At 47.5% G+C, this 25,889-nt stretch overlaps 1 protein-coding gene across 1 annotated transcript in view; it reads right to left on the reverse strand.

Moving 5' to 3' along the window:
* Nucleotides 1-1,008: 1,008 nt before the first annotated feature.
* The window catches only part of LOC120042479 (serine/threonine-protein kinase SMG1-like), a 93,871-nt gene continuing 68,990 nt past the window's right edge, over nt 1,009-25,889 (reverse strand). The window contains exons 53-65 of the mRNA XM_038987315.1: nt 24,522-24,684; nt 23,602-23,791; nt 19,610-19,899; nt 19,285-19,494; nt 17,033-17,170; nt 16,517-16,669; nt 14,121-14,300; nt 12,143-12,370; nt 9,254-9,477; nt 8,974-9,074; nt 8,519-8,695; nt 4,662-4,768; nt 1,009-2,905 (exon numbers count right to left, since the gene is read on the reverse strand). Coding sequence (XP_038843243.1) covers nt 2,828-2,905; nt 4,662-4,768; nt 8,519-8,695; nt 8,974-9,074; nt 9,254-9,477; nt 12,143-12,370; nt 14,121-14,300; nt 16,517-16,669; nt 17,033-17,170; nt 19,285-19,494; nt 19,610-19,899; nt 23,602-23,791; nt 24,522-24,684 — 2,239 coding nt within the window. The 3' untranslated portion in view covers nt 1,009-2,827. The remainder of the gene's footprint in view (nt 2,906-4,661; nt 4,769-8,518; nt 8,696-8,973; nt 9,075-9,253; nt 9,478-12,142; nt 12,371-14,120; nt 14,301-16,516; nt 16,670-17,032; nt 17,171-19,284; nt 19,495-19,609; nt 19,900-23,601; nt 23,792-24,521; nt 24,685-25,889) is intronic.

The raw sequence follows: 25,889 nt of genomic DNA on the forward strand, positions 1-25,889 counted from the left end.
ACCACAAGGAAATGAGTAGAATGAACAATAATTGAATTGGTGAACCTCTGACCAATTTCACAAATCACTTGATTGATTAGATTTAGCTTAAATGGAATTGGATGATTCATTTAATATCAGTCAGGCATTTGGACCACTGCTGAAGTCCTCAAGGTTCTCTGTGTTACATTTCCCCCTCACTGACTGGATATTGATTGGCTGATAGCCCAGTGAGCTCATTCACCAGTCTATAACCATTACCGGATAGTCTGAGGTGGATTCCTTTCCTCAGCCAAGTCCCAAACTGTACCCTATTGCCCTGGTCAAAAGTCTGGGACACAACCCTTGTCTCCTTAAGACCACTGAAAACCGTTAGCCAGCTTTCTCCAGCCATCCTGTTTCCACATCAGTGTAAATACCAGATTGTTGAAAACTGTGTGGTTTCTCATCTAAAACAGCGGAGTACATGCACATTTCAGTCTTTGTAGTTATGAGAGTATGGGACGTAGAAAAACAATGGAAAAGTGTACAGAGAAGGTAGAGTCCTAGAAATCTGTATGTTCTTCCATTATCCATTTTCTATGTCCATGCAGTTCATATGTTCAGTTTACGGTATCAACCTTTCCACCTGGAGAAAGAATTCTAGAATAGAACTACTTTTACTGTATTTTCATTGGCATCACCGTACAAGAATGAAAAATATCAGCCATCAAATCAACATTAAAAACATAGTTTAACACAAATACATGGGGCTCCCGAGTGGCACAGCGGTCTAAAGCACTGCATCTCAGTGCTAGAGGCATCACTACAGACACCCTGGTTAGAATCCAGGCTGTATCACAACCGGCAGTGATTCGGAGTCTCATAGGGCAGCACACAATTTGTCGTCCGGGTTTGGCCATGTGTAGGCCATCATTATAAATAAGAATTTGTTCTTAACTGACTTGCCTAGTTAATAAAAAAATAAAATACACCCATTTATTAACTGTGTTTTTGTATTTGCAGAACATATGCAGACGGAAACAGACGACCATTTTAAATGCAATTTTATTTCAAACTTAAATCCAATAAAACCTTTAAGAAATAGCAGTTTTGCACGACCACCAAAAAACATCCACTATTCCACTTATTTCTCCCACTAAAAAGGTAAAACTAGAGGGTCAGTTAGTAAGGATAAGTAAAACACAAGGGGAGTATACATCCCATATTAGGAAGGAAGGCTACTACTACTACTACTACTACTACTACTCACAGGCAAGGCAGCAAGTCAAAAAAAGGAATCAATCTAGTCTAAGCTTTTCTATTTTATAAACAAGGGATAGGGAGGAGAGAAGCCTACAAAATACAACAGATATGAATAAAGATTCACATTGAAGAAAAAGTATTATACATGGATTTCTCTCAGGTCAAGGCTTGCATTCCAAATGGCACCCTATTCCCTATTTAGGGCATGACCTTTGACCCATATATGTCTCTGGTCAAAAGTATTGCACTGTATAGGGGATATGGTGCTGTTTGGGACGTAGACCAAGGTTCAGATAGTAACTAGCTAGAACTTTGCCCACTTTGTCATCCTTTCTCAGTCAATCCCGAAATCTTAACTCCCCTCAAAAAAACAAAAAGGTAACTTCAGACAATAGGATTAGTTAACTTGAGGCACATCGTTACGCAGTGCCGAAACATATCAATAAAAAGAAAGCGCCACACGACTGAATCTTCTCCCCAAAACACGACTGAATTTTCTCCCCAAAAACCCCCATCTCCACTTGACAATCCATTTTTAATGTCAAACTTGTGTGATACACAATTTCTAAAGAGCTTTGTAAAATAAGTATTTTTTTTCTTCAGTTTTACAATTAATGTTTGAGAGAAGAAAAAAAGAAAAAAGACAGAAAGTCTGATTACACTATTTTATTTCCTGAAATCATTTCCCCTCTCAGGCTTTGGATGGAGTCCATTGAGCCAACAGATTCTTCCCTTCCCCCCCCACTCCACACCTGCCCAGTCACAACTCACGCAGCTCAGTCGCTGGCCAATCAGAATCACTGTACCATCAGGGAGGAGATTGGTTTAAAAACAGGCACAGCCAATCAGCTCTGCAGACCACACCTGGCAAAGCCTCCCCTTTCTCCGCCCCTTTGTATGAGGTCCAAACCCAACGGCATTGCTGGGTAAACCAGCTCAGCTGTCAAAGGGGGTTGTCATCGGTGGTAACAGTGAAGGAGGGTGGTGGTGTTGGTTTTCATTAGGGGAGGGTAAAGGTTATTCAAAACATAGGGTAGAGGGGGAGGGCCTTATCACCATACCTTCCCTACCAATTCCTCTGCTCCCCTTCCTGTCCCAGACAGACCCCCCCACCCGTACAGACAGGCAGAGTGGTCATATCAGGCTGCAGACAGACTGCAGAGTGACCCTTTAGCTGGTTGTGTTAGCTTGGTCTATTGCCAGGTGGCAGGTTGGGTGGGACTGGGTTTAGCCAGCCAATCAGCCAGGCAGACAGACAGCTCTAGTGCTGCTACGGAAGGGAGTAGGGGTTCCATGGTGGACCCCTAGGAGGTTATATCGGGGTGGGGGGAGTATCTTGACCCCCCCCCTCTCCCCCTCCTTCCCCATCAGCGTGTGGCACGGTTGGGTGCTGCTGCTCCAGTGGCTCCTCCTCTCCTTCCTTCACCCCCCAGGCCCAGACAGACACACCTAACCCTAACCCTGCCAGAACAGGGCAGGTGGGTAACAGGGTATGTACGTATCCGGGTGTCTGGTCTGGAGGTTGGGTTGGATGGCTGACCCTCCCTCTGCGAGGCTCTGTTGTGTGCTGGAACCAAAGAGATGCACCACAGGGAGACACCATTCACACCCAGGCTGTCCAGCCCTCGTACAGCTGGGACAGGTTGTCCACATTGGTGGCCTCCTTTATCACACAGTCCACCTGGAGAGGAGAGGGAAAGAGGGGAGGTGGGGAGACAGGTAGGGGAGAGAGGAGACAGGTAGGGGAGAGAGGAGGAGGAGGAGAGGGAGAGCAGGAGGAGAGGAGAGAGAGAGACCGGGATAAGGCAAAGGAGGAGGAAAGTGTAGTCAACAAAGTGTGTAGCAGTTGATAAAGCAGCGTGTAGCTGGCTGTTCAGTTGATAAAGCAGCGTGTAGCTGGCTGCTCAGTTGATAAAGCAGCGTGTAGCTGGCTGCTCAGTTGATAAAGCAGCGTGTAGCTGGCTGCTCAGTGTATAAAGCAGCGTGTAGCTGCCTGCTCAGTTGATAAAGCAGCGTGTAGCTGCCTGTTCAGTTGATAAAGCAGCGTGTAGCTGCCTGTTCAGTTGATAAAGCAGCGTGTAGCTGCCTGTTCAGTTGATAAAGCAGCGTGTAGCTGCCTGTTCAGTTGATAAAGCAGCGTGTAGCTGCCTGTTCAGTGTATAAAGCAGCGTGTAGCTGCCTGTTCAGTGTATAAAGCAGCGTGTAGCTGCCTGTTCAGTGTATAAAGCAGCGTGTAGCTGGCTGTTCAGTTGATAAAGCAGCGTGTAGCTGGCTGTTCAGTTGATAAAGCAGCGTGTAGCTGGCTGTTCAGTTGATAAAGCAGCGTGTAGCTGGCTGTTCAGTTGATAAAGCAGCGTGTAGCTGGCTGTTCAGTTGATAAAGCAGCGTGTAGCTGGCTGTTCAGTTGATAAAGCAGCGTGTAGCTGGCTGTTCAGTTGATAAAGCAGCGTGTAGCTGGCTGTTCAGTGTGTAAAGCAGCATGTAGCTGGCTGTTCAGTGTGTAAAGCAGCATGTAGCTGGCTGTTCAGTGTGTAAAGCAGCGTGTAGCTGCCTGCTCAGTGTGTGTAGCTGCCTGCTCAGTGTGTAAAGCAGCGTGTAGCTGCCTGCTCAGTGTGTAGTTACCTGCTCAGTGTGTAAAGCAGCGTGTAGCTGCCTGCTCAGTGTGTAGTTACCTGCTCAGTGTGTAAAGCAGCGTGTAGCTGCCTGCTCAGTGTGTAGTTACCTGCTCAGTGTGTAAAGCAGCGTGTAGCTACCTGCTCAGTGTATAAAGCAGTGTGTAGCTGGCTGTTCAGTGTATAAAGCAGTGTGTAGCTGGCTGTTCAGTTGATAAAGCAGCGTGTAGCTGGCTGTTCAGTTGATAAAGCAGCGTGTAGCTGGCTGTTCAGTTGATAAAGCAGCGTGTAGCTGCCTGTTCAGTTGATAAAGCAGCGTGTAGCTGCCTGCTCAGTGTGTAAAGCAGTGTGTAGTTACCTGCTCAGTGTGTAGTTACCTGCTCAGTGTGTAAAGCAGCGTGTAGCTGCCTGCTCAGTGTGTAGTTACCTGCTCAGTGTGTAAAGCAGCGTGTAGCTGCCTGCTCAGTGTGTAGTTACCTGCTCAGTGTGTAAAGCAGCGTGTAGCTACCTGCTCAGTGTATAAAGCAGTGTGTAGCTGGCTGTTCAGTGTATAAAGCAGTGTGTAGCTGGCTGTTCAGTTGATAAAGCAGCGTGTAGCTGGCTGTTCAGTTGATAAAGCAGCGTGTAGCTGGCTGTTCAGTTGATAAAGCAGCGTGTAGCTGCCTGTTCAGTTGATAAAGCAGCGTGTAGCTGCCTGTTCAGTTGATAAAGCAGCGTGTAGCTGCCTGCTCAGTGTGTAAAGCAGTGTGTAGTTACCTGCTCAGTGTGTAGTTACCTGCTCAGTGTGTAAAGCAGCGTGTAGCTGCCTGCTCAGTGTGTAGTTACCTGCTCAGTGACACTCATCCTCCTGTTGGGGTCCACGTCTCTCCCCTCCAGCTTGGCTTTCACCCTCTTCCACACGCTCACCGCGTACGAGTTCCTCTCCTGGACAGCTGCAGCACACACACACACAACGTCAGAGTCAACCACCACATCAGATTTGGCATGGGTCGCCAGATCCCCAAAAAGTTCTACAGCTGCACCGTTGAGAGCATCCTGACCGGTTGCATCACCACCTGGTATGGCAACTGCTCGGCATCTGACTATAAGGCGCTACAGAGGGTAGTGCGTACGGCCCAGTACATCACTGGGGCCAAGCTTCCTGCCATCCAGGACCTATATAATAGGCAGTGTCCTACGAAGGCCCAAAAAATTGTCAGAGACTCCAGTCACCCAAGTTATAGACTATTGTCTCTGCTACCGCACGGCATGCGGTATCGGAGCGCCAAGTCTAGGACCAAAAGGCTCCTTAACAGCGTCTACCCCCAAACCATAAGACTGCTGAACAATTAGTCATATAGCCACCAGACTATTTACATTGACCCCCCCCTCTGTCTTGTACACTGCTGCTACTGGCTGTTTATTATCTATGCATAGTCACTTCACCCCTACCTACATGTACAAATTACCTCTAACCTGTACCCCCGCACACTGACTCTGTACCGGCACCCCCTGTATATAACCTCGTTATTGTTATTCTTATTGTGTTACTTTATATATTTTATTTCCCGAGTGGCACAGCGATCTAAGGCACTGCATCTCAGTGCTTGAGGTGTCACTACAGACACCCTGGTTTGAATCCAGGCAGTATCACAACCGGCTGTGATTGGAAGTCCCATAGGGTGGTGCAAAATTGGCCCAGCGTCATCTGTGTATGGCTGGTGTAGGCCGTCATTGTAAATAAGAATTTATTCTTAACGGACTTGCTTAGTTAAATAAAATTAAAAAATATATACACATATTGATGTCACTTGTTAAATCCACTTCAATCAGTATAGATGAAGGGGAGAGACAGGTTAAATAAGGATTTTTAAGCCTTGAGACATGGATTGTGTACAGTCGTGGCCAAAAGTTTTGAGAATGACACAAATATTAATTTTCACAAAGTTTGCTGCCTCAGTTTGTATGATGCCAATTTGCATATACTCCAGAATGTTATGAAGAATGATCAGATGAATTGCAATTAATTGCAAAGTCCCTCTTTGCCATGCAAATGAACTGAATCCCCAAAAAACATTTCCACTGCATTTCAGCCCTGCCACAAAAGGACCAGCTGACATCATGTCAGTGATTCTCTCGTTAACACAGGTGTGAGTGTTGAGGACAAGGCTGAAGATCACTCTGTCATGCTGATTGAGTTTGAATAACAGACTGGAAGCTTCAAAAGGAGGGTGGTGCTTGGAATCATTGTTCTTCCTCTGTCAACCATGGTTATCTGCAAGGAAACACGTGCTGTCATCATTGCTTTGAACAAAAAGGGCTTCGCAGGCAAGGATATTGCTGCCAGTAAGATTGCACCTAAATCAACCATTTATCACATCATCAAGAACTTCAAGGAGAGCGGTTCAATTGTTGTGAAGAAGGCTTCAGGGCGCCCAAGGAAGTCCAGCAAGTGCCAGGACCGTCTCCTAAAGTTGATTCAGTTGCGGGATCGGGGCACCACCAGTACAGAGCTTGCTCAGGAATGGCAGCAGGCAAGTGTGAGTGCATCTGCAAACACAATGAGGCCAAGACTTTTGTAGGATGTCCTGGTGGTCAAGAAGGGCAGCAAAGAAGCCACTTCTCTCCAGGAAAAACATCAGGGACAGACTGATATTCTGCAAAAGGTACAGGGATTGGACTGCTGAGGACTGGGGTAAAGCAATTTTCTCTGATTAATCCCCTTTCTGATTGTTTGGGGCATCCGGAAAAAAGCTTGTCCGGAGAAGACAAGGTGAGCACTACCATCGGTCCTGTGTCATACCAACAGTAAAGCATCCTGAGACCATTCATGTGTGGGGTTGCTTCTAAGCCAAGGGAGTGAGCTCACTCACAATTTTGCCTAAGAGCACAGCCATGAATAAAGAATGGTACCAACACATCCTCCGAGAGCAACTTCTCCCAACCATCCAGGAACAGTTTGGTGACGAACAATGCCTTTTCCAGCATGATGGAGCACCTTGCCATAAGGCAAAAGTGATAACTAAGTGGCTCGGGGAACAAAACATCGATATTTTGGGTCCATGGCCAGGAAACTCCCCAGACCTTAATCCCATTGAGAACTTGTGGTCAATCCTCTAGAGGCAGGTGGACAAACAAAAACCCACAAATTCTGACAAACTCCAAGCATTGATTATGCAAGAATGTGCTGCCATCAGTCAGGATGTGGGCCAGAAGTTAATTGACAGCATGCCAGGGCGGATTGAAGAGGTCTTGAAAAAGGATCAACACTGCAAATATTGACTCTTTGCATCAACTTCATGTAATTGACAAAAATATCTAAAGACACTGAAGCAGCAAACTTTGTGAAAATTAATATTTGTGTCATTCTCAAAACTTTTGGCCACGACTGTATGTGTGCCATTCAGAGAGTGAATGGGCAAGACAAAAGATTTAAGTGCCTTTGAACGGGGTAGGGTAGTAGGTGCCAGGCGCACCGGTTTGTGCCAAGAAATGCAACACTGCACTTTTTCACGCTCCACAGTTTCTGTGTGTATCAAGAATGGTCCACCGGGGCCTCCCGGGTGGCGCAGTGGTCTAGGGCACTGCATCGCAGTGCTAACTGCGCCACCAGAGTCTCTGGGTTCGCGCCCAGGCTCTGTCGCAGCCGGCCGCGACCGGGAGGTCCGTGGGGCGACGCACAATTGGCATAGCGTCGTCCGGGTTAGGGAGGGTTTGGCCGGTAGGGATATCCTTGTCTCATCGCGCTCCAGCGACTCCTGTGGCGGGCCGGGCGCAGTGCGCGCTAACCAAGGGGGCCAGGTACACGGTGTTTCCTCCGACACATTGGTGTGGCTGGCTTCCGGGTTGGAGGCGCGCTGTGTTAAGAAGCAGTGCGGCTTGGTTGGGTTGTGCTTCGGAGGACGCATGGCTTTCGACCTTCGTCTCTCCCGAGCCCGTACGAGAGTTGTAGCGATGAGACAAGATAGTAATTACTAGCGATTGGATACCACGAAAATGGGGAGAAAATGGGATAAAAAATAATAATAAAAAAAATAAAAAATAAAGAATGGTCCACCACCCAAAGGACATCCAGCCAACTGGACACCACTGTGGGAAGTATTGGAGTCAACATGGGCCAATTGGGACCGTTAGGGTAGCAGTCTATATGGAATAGGGTCCCATTTGGTACAGCTAGGGTAGCAGTCTATATGGAATAGGGTCCCATTTGGGACAGCTAGGGTAGCAGTCTATATGGAATAGGGTCCCAATTGGGACCGTTAGGGTAGCAGTCTATATGGAATAGGGTCACATTTGGGACAGCTAGGGTAGCAGTCTATATGGAATAGGGTCCCATTTGGGACAGTTGGGCAGCAGTCTATAGGGTCCCATTTGGGACAGTTAGGCAGCAGTCTATATGGAATAGGGTCCCATTTGGGACAGCTAGGGTAGCAGTCTATATGGAATAGGGTCCCAATTGGGACCGTTAGGGTAGCAGTATATATGGAATAGGGTCACATTTGGGACAGCTAGGGTAGCAGTCTATATGGAATAGGGTCCCATTTGGGACAGTTGGGCAGCAGTCTACAGGGTCCCATTTGGGACAGTTGGGCAGCAGTCTATATGGAATAGGGGGCCATTTGGGCAGCAGTACAGCTGCTTCTTCTAATTATAGACTAATTTAATTGGAGGTCAGGGGTTAGATGGATGGTTAGGGGTCGTACCTCGTCCCGTCTTGGGGTCACGTACAGCCCGTTTGGGGCTGGGATTCAGACCCTTGCTGGTCATCGTCTGAGCGCTGGGGGGGGTGTCCGCCGGGGTGCCAAGGTTACGGGGGAGGAGCTTGCGTGAATTCTGGGACATTGAGTCCGTCTGAGTCTTCACACCGCTGCACCTCACCGCTGAGAGAGAGCGAGAGAGAGAAAAGGAAAGAGCAGGAAGGAGAGAAAGATAGTAAAGAGAAGAGAACAGGAGAGAAAGTAATCATAGCCTGTGAGCTCTGAAGCGATATGCTATTTTTAATCATTCTGGTATTTAACACAGGTTATCACATTAAACAAAGGGGCCCCCTATTCCCTATGTAGTGCCATACTTTTAACCTAGGGCCCATAGTAGTGCACCACATTGGGAATAGGGTGCCCTCAGCCAGGGTAGCACACAATGAGGGAGGTGTAGTTACCTGCAGCGAAGCTGGTCTGAGCTGTAGAGGTGGGGCTGGAACAGTTTCCACCCCTCTCTGTCACCAACGGAGACGCAAAGCCAACCAGGCCGTTATACACACTGAAGACAGAGAGGAGGGACAGAGAGGAGGGACAGGGAGGAGGGACAGGGAGGAGGGACAGGGAGGAGGGACAGAGAGGAGGGACAGAGAGGAGGGACAGAGTGGCCACTGTCAGTACGGGTAGGGGTGTTTGTAGCTCATTCAGGGTGTGTGTGTGTGTGTGTGTGTGTGTGTGTACCTGGTGCTCTGTGTGTGTAGCTCCTTCAGGGTAGCAGGTATCTCCTGCAGTAGCTCCACCCCCTCTTGACTGGCTCCTCCCCCCCGGGGCTGGCCCGTTGCCTGGACGACAGTGAACAGCACGATCTGCACGTTGTCCTGCCACGCCTTGTACTCCAACAGGAACTGGCGCACGCTGCCCTCGTAGGTCACTTCCTCCCCCTCCGCCAGCGCGTTCTCCTCGTCCTACGGGAGACAGAAGAGACATTTCACTGGTTCCTCTACAGTCAATGAACTAAGTAGACCAGACCCAGCTGTTACCTGGTTCCTCTACAGTCAATGAACTAAGTAGACCAGACCCAGCTGTTATCTGGTTCATATTATACAGTCAATGAACTAAGTAGACCAGACCCAGCTGTTACCTGGTTCATATTATACAGTCAATGAACTAAGTAGACCAGACCCAGCTGTTACCTGGTTCATATTATACAGTCAATGAACTAAGTAGACCAGACCCAGCTGTTACCTGGTTCATATTATACAGTTAATGTACTAAGTAGACCAGACCCAGCTGTTACCTGGTTCATATTATACAGTCAATGAACTAAGTAGACCAGACCCAGCTGTTATCTGGTTCATATTATACAGTCAATGAACCAAGTAGACCAGACCCAGCTGTTATCTAGTTTCTCTACAGTCAATGAACTAAGTAGACCAGACCCAGCTGTTATCTGGTTCATATTATACAGTCAATGAACCAAGTAGACCAGACCCAGCTGTTATCTAGTTTCTCTACAGTCAATGAACTAAGTAGACCAGACCCAGCTGTTACCTGGTTCCTCTACAGTCAATGAACTAAGTAGACCAGACCCAGCTGTTATCTGGTTCCTCTACAGTCAATGAACTAAGTAGACCAGACCCAGCTGTTACCTGGTTCCTCTACAGTCAATGAACTAAGTAGACCAGACCCAGCTGTTATCTGGTTCCTCTACAGTCAATGAACTAAGTAGACCAGACCCAGCTGTTACCTGGTTCATATTATACAGTCAATGAACTAAGTAGACCAGACCCAGCTGTTACCTGGTTCCTCTACAGTCAATGAACTAAGTAGACCAGACCCAGCTGTTATCTGGTTCATATTATACAGTCAATGAACTAAGTAGACCAGACCCAGCTGTTACCTGGTTCATATTATACAGTCAATGAACTAAGTAGACCAGACCCAGCTGTTATCTGGTTCCTCTACAGTCAATGAACTAAGTAGACCAGACCCAGCTGTTACCTGGTTCATATTATACAGTCAATGAACTAAGTAGACCAGACCCAGCTGTTACCTGGTTCATATTATACAGTCAATGAACTAAGTAGACCAGACCCAGCTGTTATCTAGTTTCTCTACAGTCAATGAACTAAGTAGACCAGACCCAGCTGTTACCTGGTTCCTCTACAGTCAATGAACTAAGTAGACAAGACCCAGCTGTTACCTGGTTCCTCTACAGTCAATGAACTAAGTAGACAAGACCCAGCTGTTACCTGGTTCCTCTACAGTCAATGAACTAAGTAGACCAGACCCAGCTGTTACCTGGTTCCTCTACAGTCAATGAACTAAGTAGACCAGACCCAGCTGTTACCTGGTTCCTCTACAGTCAATGAACTAAGTAGACCAGACCCAGCTGTTATCTGGTTCATATTATACAGTCAATGAACTAAGTAGACCAGACCCAGCTGTTACCTGGTTCATATTATACAGTCAATGAACTAAGTAGACCAGACCCAGCTGTTATCTGGTTCATATTATACAGTCAATAAACTAAGTAGACCAGACCCAGCTGTTACCTGGTTCCTCTACAGTCAATGAACTAAGTAGACCAGACCCAGATGTTATCTGGTTCCTCTACAGTCAATGAACTAAGTAGACCAGACCCAGCTGTTACCTGGTTCATATTATACAGTCAATGAACTAAGTAGACCAGACCCAGCTGTTACCTGGTTCCTCTACAGTCAATGAACTAAGTAGACCAGACCCAGATGTTATCTGGTTCATATTATACAGTCAATGAACTAAGTAGACCAGACCCAGCTGTTATCTAGTTTCTCTACAGTCGATGAACTAAGTAGACCAGACCCAGCTGTTACCTGGTTCCTCTACAGTCAATGAACTAAGTAGACAAGACCCAGCTGTTACCTGGTTCCTCTACAGTCAATGAACTAAGTAGACCAGACCCAGCTGTTATCTGGTTCATATTATACAGTCAATGAACTAAGTAGACCAGACCCAGCTGTTACCTGGTTCCTCCACAGTCAATGAACTAAGTAGACCAGACCCAGCTGTTACCTGGTTCATATTATACAGTCAATGAACTAAGTAGACCAGACCCAGCTGTTACCTGGTTCATATTATACAGTCAATGAACTAAGTAGACCAGACCCAGCTGTTACCTGGTTCATATTATACAGTCAATGAACTAAGTAGACCAGACCCAGATGTTATCTGGTTCCTCTACAGTCAATGAACTAAGTAGACCAGACCCAGCTGTTATCGCATTGGTGTATGTGGAAGAGCCACCCCTTAAGCAGACCGGGACAGCGACCATTTTTTTCTTATAGTGAACAGCCTGATTAAAGACATTTTCATTTATCCACCATCTATGCTACGGTATGGGGGCCACGCAGGGACAAACAGAGTGGGCGGAGGTCAGGTCAGTTAGGAAGGCGTTTCTAACAAATAAATCACTGTGAAAGTTGCGTAGTGGATTGCTGAGAGTGTCATGTATCTGTACATCCATCTCCCTGTGTGTGTGCCACTGCCCGTACCTTAGCCATGGCCCGCAGCAGGTGGTGTGTGTGTGTGTGTATCCATCTCTCTGTGTGTGTGTGTATCTCTCTGTGTGTGTGTGTGTGTGTCCCGTACCTTGGCCATGGCCCTCAGAAGGTGTTTGACGTCAGCCAGCTGGCGGTTGTGATTGGACAGGATGCCCTTGATGCTGTCCACCAATAGCTGCAGTGATTCCGTGGCGACATCCAGCTGCTGCTCGCGCTCCTCTTGCACAGACCCCTGGGTAGCCAGCTCCTGACCCAGCTGCTTCTGGGCACAAGCTAGCCAATCAGGGCTGCCGATGGGCAGCTCCAACGCCGGGCTCTGAGTTTGAGGAGAGATGGGAGAGTAAGGAACGTCCCAAAAGGTACCCCTATATCAGCCCTGTCCCTGAAGAGATACCCTCCTGTAGGATTTGGTACCCCTATATCAGCCCTGTCCCTGGAGAGATACCCTCCTGTAGGATTTGGTATCCCTATATCAGCCCTGTCCCTGGAGAGATACCCTCCTGTAGGATTTGGTACCCCTATATCAGCCCTGTCCCTGGAGAGATACCCTCCTGTAGGATTTGGTAACCCTATATCAGCCCTGCCCAACACTGTTCCTGGAGAGATACCCTCCTGTAGGATTTGGTACCCCTATATCAGCCCCACCCCTGGAGAGATACCCTCCTGTAGGATTTGGTACCCCTATATCAGCCCTGTTCCTGCAGAGATACCCTCCTGTAAGATTTGGTACCCCTATATCAGCCCTGCCCCTGGAGAGATACCCTCCTGTAGGATTTGGTACCCCATATATCAGCCCCGTCCCTGGAGAGATACCCTCCTGTAGGATTTGGTAACCCTATATCAGCCCTGCCCAACACTGTTCCTGGAGAGATACCCTCCTGTAGGATTTGGTACCCCTATATCAGCCCCACCCCTGGAGAGATACCCTCCTGTAGGATTTGGTACCCCTATATCAGCCCTGTTCCTGGAGAGATACCCTCCTGTAGGATTTGGTACCCCTATATCAGCCCTGTCCCTGGAGAGATACCCTCCTGTAGGATTTGGTACCCCTATATCAGCCCTGTCCCTGGAGATACCCTCCTGTAGGATTTCTCTAACCCCAGTTGTAACTAAGGCGATTCAGCATATCAACCAGCTAAAATATTTGAAATCAGGTGTGCTAGACTAGGCTTGGAGTGAAAACCCAGTGTCAGAGGGCAGAGTGTCTGCTGGTTTCTGGCATTTCCTTTCAATTTGTGTCCAATTAACACCTAAGTACTCACCAGTCTGTGGAGCTGTAGCTAGGGGTCAGTACTTACCAGTCTGTAGAGCTGTAGCTAGGGGTCAGTACTCACCAGTCTGTAGAGCTGTAGCTCGGGGTCAGTACTCACCAGTCTGTGGAGCTGTAGCTCGGGGTCAGTACTCACCAGTCTGTGGAGCTGTAGCTCGGGGTCAGTACTCACCAGTCTGTGGAGCTGTAGCTAGGGGTCAGTACTCACCAGTCTGTGGAGCTGTAGCTAGGGGTCAGTACTCACCAGTCTGTGGAGCTGTAGCTAGGGGTCAGTACTCACCAGTCTGTGGAGCTGTAGCTAGGGGTCAGTACTCACCAGCCTGTGGAGCTGTAGCTAGGGGTCAGTACTCACCAGCCTGTGGAGCTGTAGCTAGGGGTCAGTACTCACCAGCCTGTGGAGCTGTAGCTAGGGGTCAGTACTCACCAGTCTGTGGAGCTGTAGCTAGGGGTCAGTACTCACCAGTCTGTGGAGCTGTAGCTAGGGGTCAGTACTCACCAGTCTGTGGAGCTGTAGCTAGGGGTCAGTACTCACCAGTCTGTGCAGCAGCTGTAGCTAAGGGTCAGTACTCACCAGTCTGTGCAGCAGCTGTAGCTAAGGGTCAGTACTCACCAGTCTGTGCAGCAGCTGTAGCTAAGGGTCAGTACTCACCAGTCTGTGGAGCTGTAGCTAGGGGTCAGTACTCACCAGTCTGTGCAGCAGCTGTAGCTAGGGGTCAGTACTCACCAGTCTGTGGAGCTGTAGCTAAGGGTCAGTACTCACCAGTCTGTGGAGCTGTAGCTAGGGGTCAGTACTCACCAGTCTGTGCAGCAGCTGTAGCTCTATGGAGGAGACGGAGGTGTTGAACTGGGCAGCGTAGGAGCAGGTCTGCTGGCACCTCTTCAGCAGCTCAAACAGAGCAGAGTCCATGCTCAGAGCCTCAGGGGTCCGCATCCGCAGACCCTCAAAGTTCAGTATGGTACTGCACAGGAACGTCACCTGGGAACAGGAAGAATACAGTTGAGGAATGTCACCTGGTACTGGGAATAATAAAGTTGAGGAACGTGAACTGGTAGTGGGAATAATAAAGTTGAGGAACGTGAACTGGTAGTGGGAATAATAAAGTTTAGATAAAATTTTAAATATATATATATATACATATATATTTATTTAAAATAGCTCTCCAAGGCCAGGCTTGAAGAACACACAGTTACTATCTGTAACAGGGCCCTGGTCAAAAGATGTGAACTATATAAGTGTTATCCATAAGCGCCGTCTGTCGGCTAAATAACACTCATTGTAAACCGGCTACTTTTTCCACTTCATAAATTAACTAGGCTTCTTTTATTCAAAAGTTTAAATTCGCTAGTCAGAAATGTCCGTTTAGCTTTCTCCCGCTAGAATGACCGATATATGCATCTTCTAGTGTTGATAGGACAGTCGCCTGTCAGTCACAGAGCGATGGCAGGGAAACACTGTTGTTTTGTCAGTCTGTTCTCTGTCCCGCCTCTCGGTCCCGGTGTTATTTTTGTAGAAGGTGGTTGGCTGCGCTCAGATGTCTTTTCACGACGGAGGGAGAGAGCATGATGAGTCTTCATTGTCTGGTGTGAATGAATTTACACGTCCCGTTTACGTGATAACGAAGAGTTGAAATCCACTTATTGTTTTGCGGCATTTCATTAGGATCCCCATGTGCGGTTGTGAAAGCAGCAGCTGCTCTTCCTGGGGTCCACACAACACATGACATAGACAAGAACAGCTCAAGCACAAAACACATGTTTTAAAATGATACATAACCCTACATATCAATACATACACAACAAACATCTAGGTCAAATAGAGGAGAGGTGTTGTGAGGTGTTGCTTTATCCATGTTTTTTTAAAACGACATTCCTTCCAGCTCAGGGAATGATTTGTACCAAACATAAAGCTCTTGGTTCAGGACCAGTTTATTACTGGTCACCTATTCCTAAACAGACTGCAACTCCTTGTTAAGGGTTTCAGTGACTTCATTAGATGTGGTGGTTGACATGTATATTGGTTGAATCATCAGCATACATGGACACACAGGCTTTGTTTAAATCGTGGCACATTCATTCATTTCCTTGTGTGTTTCATAAGACTATACAACCAGGGTGTTGGGTAATAGGCTTTGTACTGTGCTTTGATTGATGACCAAAACAGCAAGCGTTGGCTAGTTTATAAAAAGGTGTCTGACTGAATAATTAATTCCTATAAATCTCTTTCCTATTCATTAATCATACAACGTGGTTATATGTTCATGGTATCGCGTCGGGACACGTAAACCAAAATATCTGGCTTGTATTTAACTAGGATTCCAAGCCCATGTCGAGACTCGCCAGTGACCGCTAAAGTGACTCGCCAGTGACTGCTAAAGTGACACATCAGCGTAGACTTCAAAACAAACAGCTCTTTTTGATCGGATGTTTTATGTGAACCGAATCGGTGAGAGAGCTGTTCATGTACTCCCTAATGTGTATACTGGTAGGCTACTACTGATGTTTAGCAATTCTCTTCAGATAAATTATGAAAACATTCGATGAAGATATTGAGTCCTCACTGCAGGAACAATAGTTAGTAGAGCCTTATTCTGGTCCAAAATATGATAAAAAAAAAAAAAAAAACAGATTGGAGGTTATAAAAGCTACTGTCATGATACTTATATGGTAATATTAAGGATATTGGTCTACTGATTTGATTTAAAGTGTTGGCAATGGAGTAACTTAATCAACTGCTGCAAAGCCCATGTTTAACACCTGCTTCATTCATACCTGTTGGTCTATTCATGGCCTCCTGACTTTGTATAAAAGTGGGAGTGCACGATATTGCAGGGGGGGTCCGGGGGTCCTCCCCCTGAATTATTTTTGCATTTTAAATATTTTTTCCCCTGCAATTCTATACTGAACACAAATATAAACGCAACATGCAACAATTTCAAAATGTTTTAGTGCGTTACAGTTCATATAAGGAAATCAGTCAATTGAAATAAATAAATTAGGTCCTAATCTAATTCCCTGGCTGGCAAATTTTTCTCCATGTTCTTCCAGAAAACCCTGACTATACAGGGAATAGGGTGCCATTGGAGACGTAAACCCAGAAAAGGTGGAGACGTAAACCCAGAAAAGGTGGAGACGTAAACCCAGAAAAGGTGGAGACAAACACAGAAGGTGAGCAGCGCGGCGTGGGTGGTGTACCTGGCTGGTACGCTGGCTCTCCCGGGCCACTAGGGCGCGGCGCTCTGCGATGGTCAGATCAAAGTCCTGGAGCACCGGGGCCAGGGCAGGGTTGGCCCCTCCGGCCCACTTCAGTCGCTGCTCTATACTGCCCTCTAGTGATGCCAGCTTCTCCTGCAGGGGGGAGAGGACAGATCCAATTCAAAAAACACAGCTACACAGTCATTAAAGGACTCAGACCAGAGAGAGAAAGAGAGCATTTTATTTACAGGAGTAGCTAAGAGTAATGGTCTAGCTATCAAGGTTGACAGATTGGTCAGCAGGTAGCCTAGTGGTTAGAGCATTGGGCCAGTAACTGACAGGTTGCTAGATCGAAACCCCGAGCTGAAAAGGTAAAAATCGGTCATTCTGCCCCTGAACAAGGCAGTTAACCCACTGTTCCTAGGCTGTCATTGAAAATAAGAATTTGTTCTTAAATGACTTGCCTAAAGGTTAAATAAAAAAATAAAAACAATAATTGGTGATGACTGTACTGACCTGTACAGCAGCGATGGCCGCCTCGTCCTGGCTGAGTTTGTAAAGCTTCTTCTTCATACTACTGAGGATGATGGAGCGAGGAGGAGGGCTCACACTCATAGGCTGGGTCCTAGGGCCGAGCACGTCCTCATGCTGCCACTGGAATACAGAGAGAGGACAGGCTTGAAGGGATAATCCACCCCAAAACACTACTTCCTATGATTAACAGTGTTAAATAACACTAATATGTGAAAACAATATTTTTTTTTGTGAACGAATATTTCATTTTTGTCATTATAACAAGGTTGGTAGCAAGATGTGAAAATCTGTTGCAGCTCAAGTCGACTACAAAACCCACAATGCAATGCTCCCTGGGTTGGCTAGCTAGCAAACGTAGCTACACAGAATAATAGCAAAGTCAATATCAGCATGTGAGGTAGCTAGCTAGCTAGCTGTAAAAACAAAACGTGCAACTCTGCTACCCAGAGAGAGTGCAGAGAATGGCAACAAGGGCCCTTTCCTCAGACACACAGGGGCGCATTACGAGATGGTACTTGAAGGAGAAACAGAGTTGAATAATTTTGTACACTGTAGATTGAGCACATGTAAGTGAAATATATACGTTGTCATGACGATAAACTTGATATATACTTGTTCTAGAACAAGTATGACCGTGTTCTAGAACAAGTATGACCGTACTATCTATTGGCTGATACAGTAATCTGGAGTGAAGGTAATGGTTTTAAAACAGTTAATAAATGTGATAGGGGATAACACACTCTCTCCAGTGACAGAACCATGTACTCTACATGACCAACAGTATGTGGACACCTGATCTTCAAACATCTCATTCCAAAATCATGGCCATTAATATGGAGTTGTGTCCCCCTTTGCTGCTACAACAGCCTCCACTCTTCTGGGAAGGCTTTCCACTAGATGTTGGAACATTGCAGCAGGGACTTGCTTCCATTCAGCCACGAGCATTAGTGAGGTCAGGCACTGATGTTAGGCGATTAGGCCTGGCTCGCAGTCGGTGTTCCAATTCATCCCAGAGGTGTTGGATGGGGTTGAGGTCAGGGCTCTGTGCAGGCCAGTCAAGTTCTTCCAGACTGAGCTCGACAAACCATTTCTGCATGGACCTCGCTTTGTGTACGGAGAAATTGTCATGCTGAAACAGGAAAGGGCCTTCCCCAAACTGTTGCCACAAAGTTGGAAGCACAGAATCGTCTAGAATGTCATTGTATGCTGTAGCATTAAGAGTTCCCTTCACTGGAACTAAGGTTTCTAGCCCAAATCCATTATTCCTCCTCCACAGTTGGCACTGTGCATTGGGGCAGGTAGCGTTCTCCTGGCATCCGCCAAACTCAGATTCATCTGTCGGACTGCCAGATGGTGAAGCGTGATTCATCACTCCAGAGAAAACGTTTCCACTGCTCCAGAGTCCAGTGGCTGCGAGCTACACACAACTCCAGCCGACGCTTGACATTGAGCACAGTGATCTTAGGCTTGTGTGCGGCTGCTTGACCACGGAAACCCATTTCATGAAGCTCCCGACGAACAGTTCTTGTGCTGATGTTGCTTCCAGAGCCAGTTTGGAACTCAGCTAGCTGAGTGTTGCAACCGAGGACAGACGATTCTTAAGAGCTACACGCTTCAGAACTCTGCAGTACCATTCTGTGAGCTTGTGTGGCCTACCACTTCGCTACTGAGCCGTTGTTGCTCCTAGAGGTTTCCACTTCACAATAACAGCACTTACAGTTGACCAAAGAAGCTCTAGCAGGGCAGAAGTTTGACCAACTGACTTGTTGGAAAGGTGGCATCCTATGATGGTGCCACGTTGAAAGTCACTGAGCTCTTTAGTACGGACCATTCTACTGACAATGTTTGTCTATGGAGATTGCATGGCTGTGTGCTGTATTTTATACACCTGTCAGCAACAGGGTGTTGCTTAAATAGCCGAATCCACACATTTTAATAGGTGTCCATATACTCTTGTGTGTGTATATAGTGTAGCTATGACGGGTTCCTACACGATTTCTTGATTTCTCAGACGGACCACTTCGTAGTTAAATCATGTTATTTAACCCACTGATAACACAGGCTTTTACCAAACTGACAGGAGTTTCATGTTTATTTCTAGGGGTGGATTATCTCTTTAACTAACACACACACACAGGTGCACTCGCTGAGTCCTAGGACTTATCACGTCTTCACGCTGCCACCGGGATACACAGAGGTAGGACAGGGTTAACCCACACACCCCCTCCTCTTACCTGGAACATGGTGATGTGTAGCTGGGTGCGTTGCAGGGAGACCTTGGCAGCGTCCAGGCTGGTCTCCAAGCGTCTGAGCAGGTCCAGTTTCTTCCAGGCCGTGTCGTAGGAGGACGCCAGCACCGTGCCTCTGTTCAGTAGCAGCTGAGACAGACGGCCTGCGCCCAGACCCTGCACCACCGTCTGCTTACACAACTCATCTAACGACACCTGCTCAATTAACAATGACACATTTTACTTAAATCACGTCAGAACTAAAAATGTATGAAGACAATATAACATTCTGATCAATCAAGTACATAACATTCCAGGGCCTCCTTCCTACCTTGCCGTCGGCTCCAAAGTCCTTGGCCTCCACCTGTGCTGTAAGGTCCAGGCCCAGGGCAGACAGGGTGCTGCAGAGAGCCAGGCCCAGGGTCTGGGTGGGAAGACCAATCAGCATCTGACGGACAAACTCGGCTGTGAACGCCTTGATGGGCCGGGTCATCTGCTCCTCGCTCACTACCACCGCCGCCGCCCCCCGGAACAGGGGCTTCCCTGGTAGACCTACACCCCCCAGACCCACTACTGGGCCGTTGGAGGGAGGAGGGTCCTCAGCCGCTGGGGGGCACGTACCTGGGGAGGGAGGGTCAAACTCACTGTATACAATGTTTGAGATACCGTTTCATAGGGCTGGGAATTGCCAGGGACCTCGTGATACAATACATTCATGATACTTAGGTGGCGATACGATATGTATTTAGATTCTCACGATTCTATATGGATTGCTATTCGATAGTGATTTTATTGTGATTCAATATTCCAAACATAAGCTCACTATACGTCTGCTGCAGAGAGACAAGAGAGAGCCATGAGAAAACAAGTTTAGGTCAGCCCTGGAGACAGAAGCCCTGGAGACAGAAGCCCTGGAGACAGAAGCCCTGGAGACAGAAGCCCTGGAGACAGAAGGGCTGAAAACCAACTGGCTCCATTTAGACAGTTGGAGAACAAGCTGAGAGAAAATACTGGAGTTCTGGAGCAGGAACAGACAACTAGCGATCGTTAAAACGGTACCATATATTGTCAATAATAATATCCTGATAAGTATCTGTATGTATTTAAACCGTTTCTCTAGTTGAAAAAACACATAGTGGATGAAACCTTGTTTCCTAAGACCCCCCCTTTCTTCATCTGACACAAAGCAGCTCTCAGATACCAACTTTACAGTGTTGACCTCTACTGCTGGTAGACCTGCTACCACTATAGCTGAGTCACAGACCAACTTTACAGTGTTGACCTCTACTGCTGGTAGACCTGCTACCACTATAGCTGAGTGACAGACCAACTTTACAGTGTTGACCTCTACTGCTGGTAGACCTGCTACCACTATAGCTGAGTGACAGACCAACTTTACAGTGTTGACCTCTACTGCTGGTAGACCTGCTACCACTATAGCTGAGTGACAGACCAACTTTACAGTGTTGACCTCTACTGCTGGTAGACCTGCTACCACTATAGCTGAGTGACAGACCAACTTTACAGTGTTGACCTCTACTGCTGGTAGACCTGCTACCACTATAGCTGAGTGACAGACCAACTTTACAGTGTTGACCTCTACTGCTGGTAGACCTGCTACCACTATAGCTGAGTCACAGACCAACTTTACAGTGTTGACCTCTACTGCTGGTAGACCTGCTACCACTATAGCTGAGTGACAGACCAACTTTACAGTGTTGACCTCTACTGCTGGTAGACCTGCTACCACTATAGCTGAGTGACATACCAACTTTACAGTGTTGATCTCTACTGCTGGTAGACCTGCTACCACTATAGCTGAGTGACAGACCAACTTTACAGTGTTGACCTCTACTGCTGGTAGACCTGCTACCACTATAGCTGAGTGACAGACCAACTTTACAGTGTTGACCTCTACTGCTGGTAGACCTGCTACCACTATAGCTGAGTGACAGACCAACTTTACAGTGTTGACCTCTACTGCTGGTAGACCTGCTACCACTATAGCTGAGTGACAGACCAACTTTACAGTGTTGACCTCTACTGCTGGTAGACCTGCTACCACTATAGCTGAGTGACAGACCAACTTTACAGTGTTGACCTCTACTGCTGGTAGACCTGCTACCACTATAGCTGAGTGACAGACCAACTTTACAGTGTTGACCTCTACTGCTGGTAGACCTGCTACCACTATAGCTGAGTGACAGACCAACTTTACAGTGTTGACCTCTACTGCTGGTAGACCTGCTACCACTATAGCTGAGTGACAGACCAACTTTACAGTGTTGACCTCTACTGCTGGTAGACCTGCTACCACTATAGCTGAGTGACAGACCAACTTTACAGTGTTGACCTCTACTGCTGGTAGACCTGCTACCACTATAGCTGAGTGACAGACCAACTTTACAGTGTTGACCTCTACTGCTGGTAGACCTGCTACCACTATAGCTGAGTGACAGACCAACTTTACAGTGTTGACCTCTACTGCTGGTAGACCTGCTACCACTATAGCTGAGTGACAGACCAACTTTACAGTGTTGACCTCTACTGCTGGTAGACCTGCTACCACTATAGCTGAGTCACAGACCAACTTTACAGTGTTGACCTCTACTGCTGGTAGACCTGCTACCACTATAGCTGAGTCACAGACCAACTTTACAGTGTTGACCTCTACTGCTGGTAGACCTGCTACCACTATAGCTGAGTGACAGACCAACTTTACAGTGTTGACCTCTACTGCTGGTAGACCTGCTACCACTATAGCTGAGTGACAGACCAACTTTACAGTGTTGACCTCTACTGCTGGTAGACCTGCTACCACTATAGCTGAGTCACAGACCAACTTTACAGTGTTGACCTCTACTGCTGGTAGACCTGCTACCACTATAGCTGAGTGACAGACCAACTTTACAGTGTTGACCTCTACTGCTGGTAGACCTGCTATCACTATAGCTGAGTGACAGACCAACTTTACAGTGTTGACCTCTACTGCTGGTAGACCTGCTACCACTATAGCTGAGTGACAGACCAACTTTACAGTGTTGACCTCTACTGCTGGTAGACCTGCTACCACTATAGCTGAGTGACAGACCAACTTTACAGTGTTGACCTCTACTGCTGGTAGACCTGCTACCACTATAGCTGAGTGACAGACCAACTTTACAGTGTTGACCTCTACTGCTGGTAGACCTGCTACCACTATAGCTGAGTGACAGACCAACTTTACAGTGTTGACCTCTACTGCTGGTAGACCTGCTACCACTATAGCTGAGTGACAGACCAACTTTACAGTGTTGACCTCTACTGCTGGTAGACCTGCTACCACTATAGCTGAGTGACAGACCAACTTTACAGTGTTGACCTCTACTGCTGGTAGACCTGCTACCACTATAGCTGAGTGACAGACCAACTTTACAGTGTTGACCTCTACTGCTGGTAGACCTGCTACCACTATAGCTGAGTCACAGACCAACTTTACAGTGTTGACCTCTACTGCTGGTAGACCTGCTACCACTATAGCTGAGTGACAGACCAACTTTACAGTGTTGACCTCTACTGCTGGTAGACCTGCTACCACTATAGCTGAGTGACAGACCAACTTTACAGTGTTGACCTCTACTGCTGGTAGACCTGCTACCACTATAGCTGAGTGACAGACCAACTTTACAGTGTTGACCTCTACTGCTGGTAGACCTGCTACCACTATAGCTGAGTCACAGACCAACTTTACAGTGTTGACCTCTACTGCTGGTAGACCTGCTACCACTATAGCTGAGTGACAGACCAACTTTACAGTGTTGACCTCTACTGCTGGTAGACCTGCTATCACTATAGCTGAGTGACAGACCAACTTTACAGTGTTGACCTCTACTGCTGGTAGACCTGCTACCACTATAGCTGAGTGACAGACCAACTTTACAGTGTTGACCTCTACTGCTGGTAGACCTGCTACCACTATAGCTGAGTGACAGACCAACTTTACAGTGTTGACCTCTACTGCTGGTAGACCTGCTACCACTATAGCTGAGTGACAGACCAACTTTACAGTGTTGACCTCTACTGCTGGTAGACCTGCTACCACTATAGCTGAGTGACAGACCAACTTTCATAACAGACACATAACATGACATTTGAAATGTCTTTATTCTTTTGTAACTTGAGTGAGTGTAATATTTACAGTTTTAACTTTTTATTTCACTTTGTTTATTATCTAGTTCACTTGCTTTGGCAATGTAAACATATATGTTTCCCATGCCAATAAAGCCCCTTAAATTGAAAATGAATTTTGACACAGAGAGACTATAAAGCCATCAGTGTTCTCACCAGAGAGTGTCTGAGCGAAGGATCCACAGAGCCTGAAAAACTCCCTGATGGTTTGTAGTCTCTTGAGGAAGAAGATCTCCTCCAGAACATGTCTGTGAGGACCGCTGTGGAAGAAATGGACCTGGGCCGCCCGCGCCTCACGCATCACATCCACCTTCCGCCACGCCGGCGGCACCTCCATGGAAATCATCTAGAAAGAGAGGGGCGAGAGAAAGAGAGAGGGGCGAGAGAAAGAGAGAGGGGCGAGAGAAAGAGAGAGGGGCGAGAGAAAGAGAGAGGGGCGAGAGAAAGAGAGAGGGCGAGAGAAAGAGAGAGGGGCGAGAGAAAGAGAGAGGGCGAGAGAAAGAGAGAGGGGCGAGAGAAAGAGAGAGGGGCGAGAGAAAGAGAGAGGGCGAGAGAAAGAGAGAGGGCGAGAGAAAGAGAGAGGGCGAGAGAAAGAGAGAGGGCAGAGAGAAAGAGAGAGGGCAGAGAGAAAGAGAGAGGGGAGAGAGAAAGAGAGAGGGGGGAGAGAAAGAGGGGAGAGAGAGAGGGGAGAGTGAAAGAGAGAGGGGAGAGAGAGGGGAGAGAGAAAGAGAGAGGGGGGAGAGAGAGAGGGGAGAGAGAGGGGAGAGAGAAAGAGGGGAGAGAGAAAGAGAGAGGGGAGAGAGAAAGAGAGAAAGAGAGAGGGGTGTAAATAACAAGAGAAGTAGAAGACAGGGGAGTGAGAAGAAAGGAATAAACAGAGATAAGTGACGAAGACATCAACTCCACCTTTCATTTGTTTGTCAAGAGGAATAACAAGACAGGGACAAGAGAGGAAGATGAGAGTTTAACATGAAAGAGTGATTGAGCAAGAAAGAGAGAGGGTGAGAGAGAGGAAAGAGCTTGAGAAAGAGAGAGGGTGAGAGAGAGGAAAGAGATTGAGGAAGTGTGTGTTTTACCTTCTCTGTGAGCTGCCCGAAGGCGGTCTCTAGCTGAGCAAACATGCCATCGAAGGCCACCAGCAGCATCTGACCGGCGGACATCTTAGGAGAGTCCTGTCCCACCGCGTCCATACTGCCCCCTGGAGGCTGCATCAGCTGACAGTACTGGGATCGCAACATCCTGCAATATCATCACATATAACATAACCAATTAACACTAACCCTACTGCCTGTCTGTTCCCCTGTTCTAACCTGGTGATGTGGAGACAGTGTCTGTTCCCCTGTTCTAACCTGGTGATGTGGAGACAGTGTGTGTTCCCCTGTTCTAACCTGGTGATGTGGAGACAGTGTGTGTTCCCCTGTTCTAACCTGGTGATGTGGAGACAGTGTGTGTTCCCCTGTTCTAACCTGGTGATGTGGAGACAGTGTGTGTTCCCCTGTTCTAACCTGGTGATGTGGAGACAGTGTGTGTTCCCCTGTTCTAACCTGGTGATGTGGAGACAGTGTCTGTTCCCCTGTTCTAACCTGGTGATGTGGAGACAGTGTCTGTTCCCCTGTTCTAACCTGGTGATGTGGAGACAGTGTCTGTTCCCCTGTTCTAACCTGGTGATGTGGAGACAGTATCTGTTCCCCTGTTCTAACCTGGTGATGTGGAGACAGTGTCTGTTCCCCTGTTCTAACCTGCTGATGTGGAGACAGTGTGTTCCCCTGTTCTAACCTGGTGATGTGGAGACAGTGTCTGTTCCCCTGTTCTAACCTGCTGATGTGGAGACAGTGTCTGTTCCCCTGTTCTAACCTGGTGATGTGGAGACAGTGTGTTCCCCTGTTCTAACCTGGTGATGTGGAGACAGTGTGTTCCCCTGTTCTAACCTGCTGATGTGGAGACAGTGTCTGTTCCCCTGTTCTAACCTGCTGATGTGGAGACAGTGTCTGTTCCCCTGTTCTAACCTGGTGATGTGGAGACAGTGTCTGTTCCCCTGTTCTAACCTGCTGATGTGGAGACAGTGTGTTCCCCTGTTCTAACCTGGTGATGTGGAGACAGTGTCTGTTCCCCTGTTCTAACCTGGTGATGTGGAGACAGTGTGTGTTCCCCTGTTCTAACCTGGTGATGTGGAGACAGTGTGTGTTCCCCTGTTCTAACCTGGTGATGTGGAGACAGTGTGTGTTCCCCTGTGTTCTAACCTGGTGATGTGGAGACATTGTCTGTTCTAACCTGGTGATGTGGAGACAGTGTGTGTTCCCCTGTTCTAACCTGGTGATGTGGAGACAGTGTCTGTTCTAACCTGGTGATGTGGAGACAGTGTGTTCCCCTGTTCTAACCTAGTGATGTGGAGACAGTGTCTGTTCCCCTATTCTAACCTGGTGATGTGGAGACAGTGTCTGTTC

This window comes from Salvelinus namaycush, chromosome 3 (genome assembly GCF_016432855.1).
Source record: "Salvelinus namaycush isolate Seneca chromosome 3, SaNama_1.0, whole genome shotgun sequence".
NCBI lineage: Eukaryota > Metazoa > Chordata > Actinopteri > Salmoniformes > Salmonidae > Salvelinus > Salvelinus namaycush.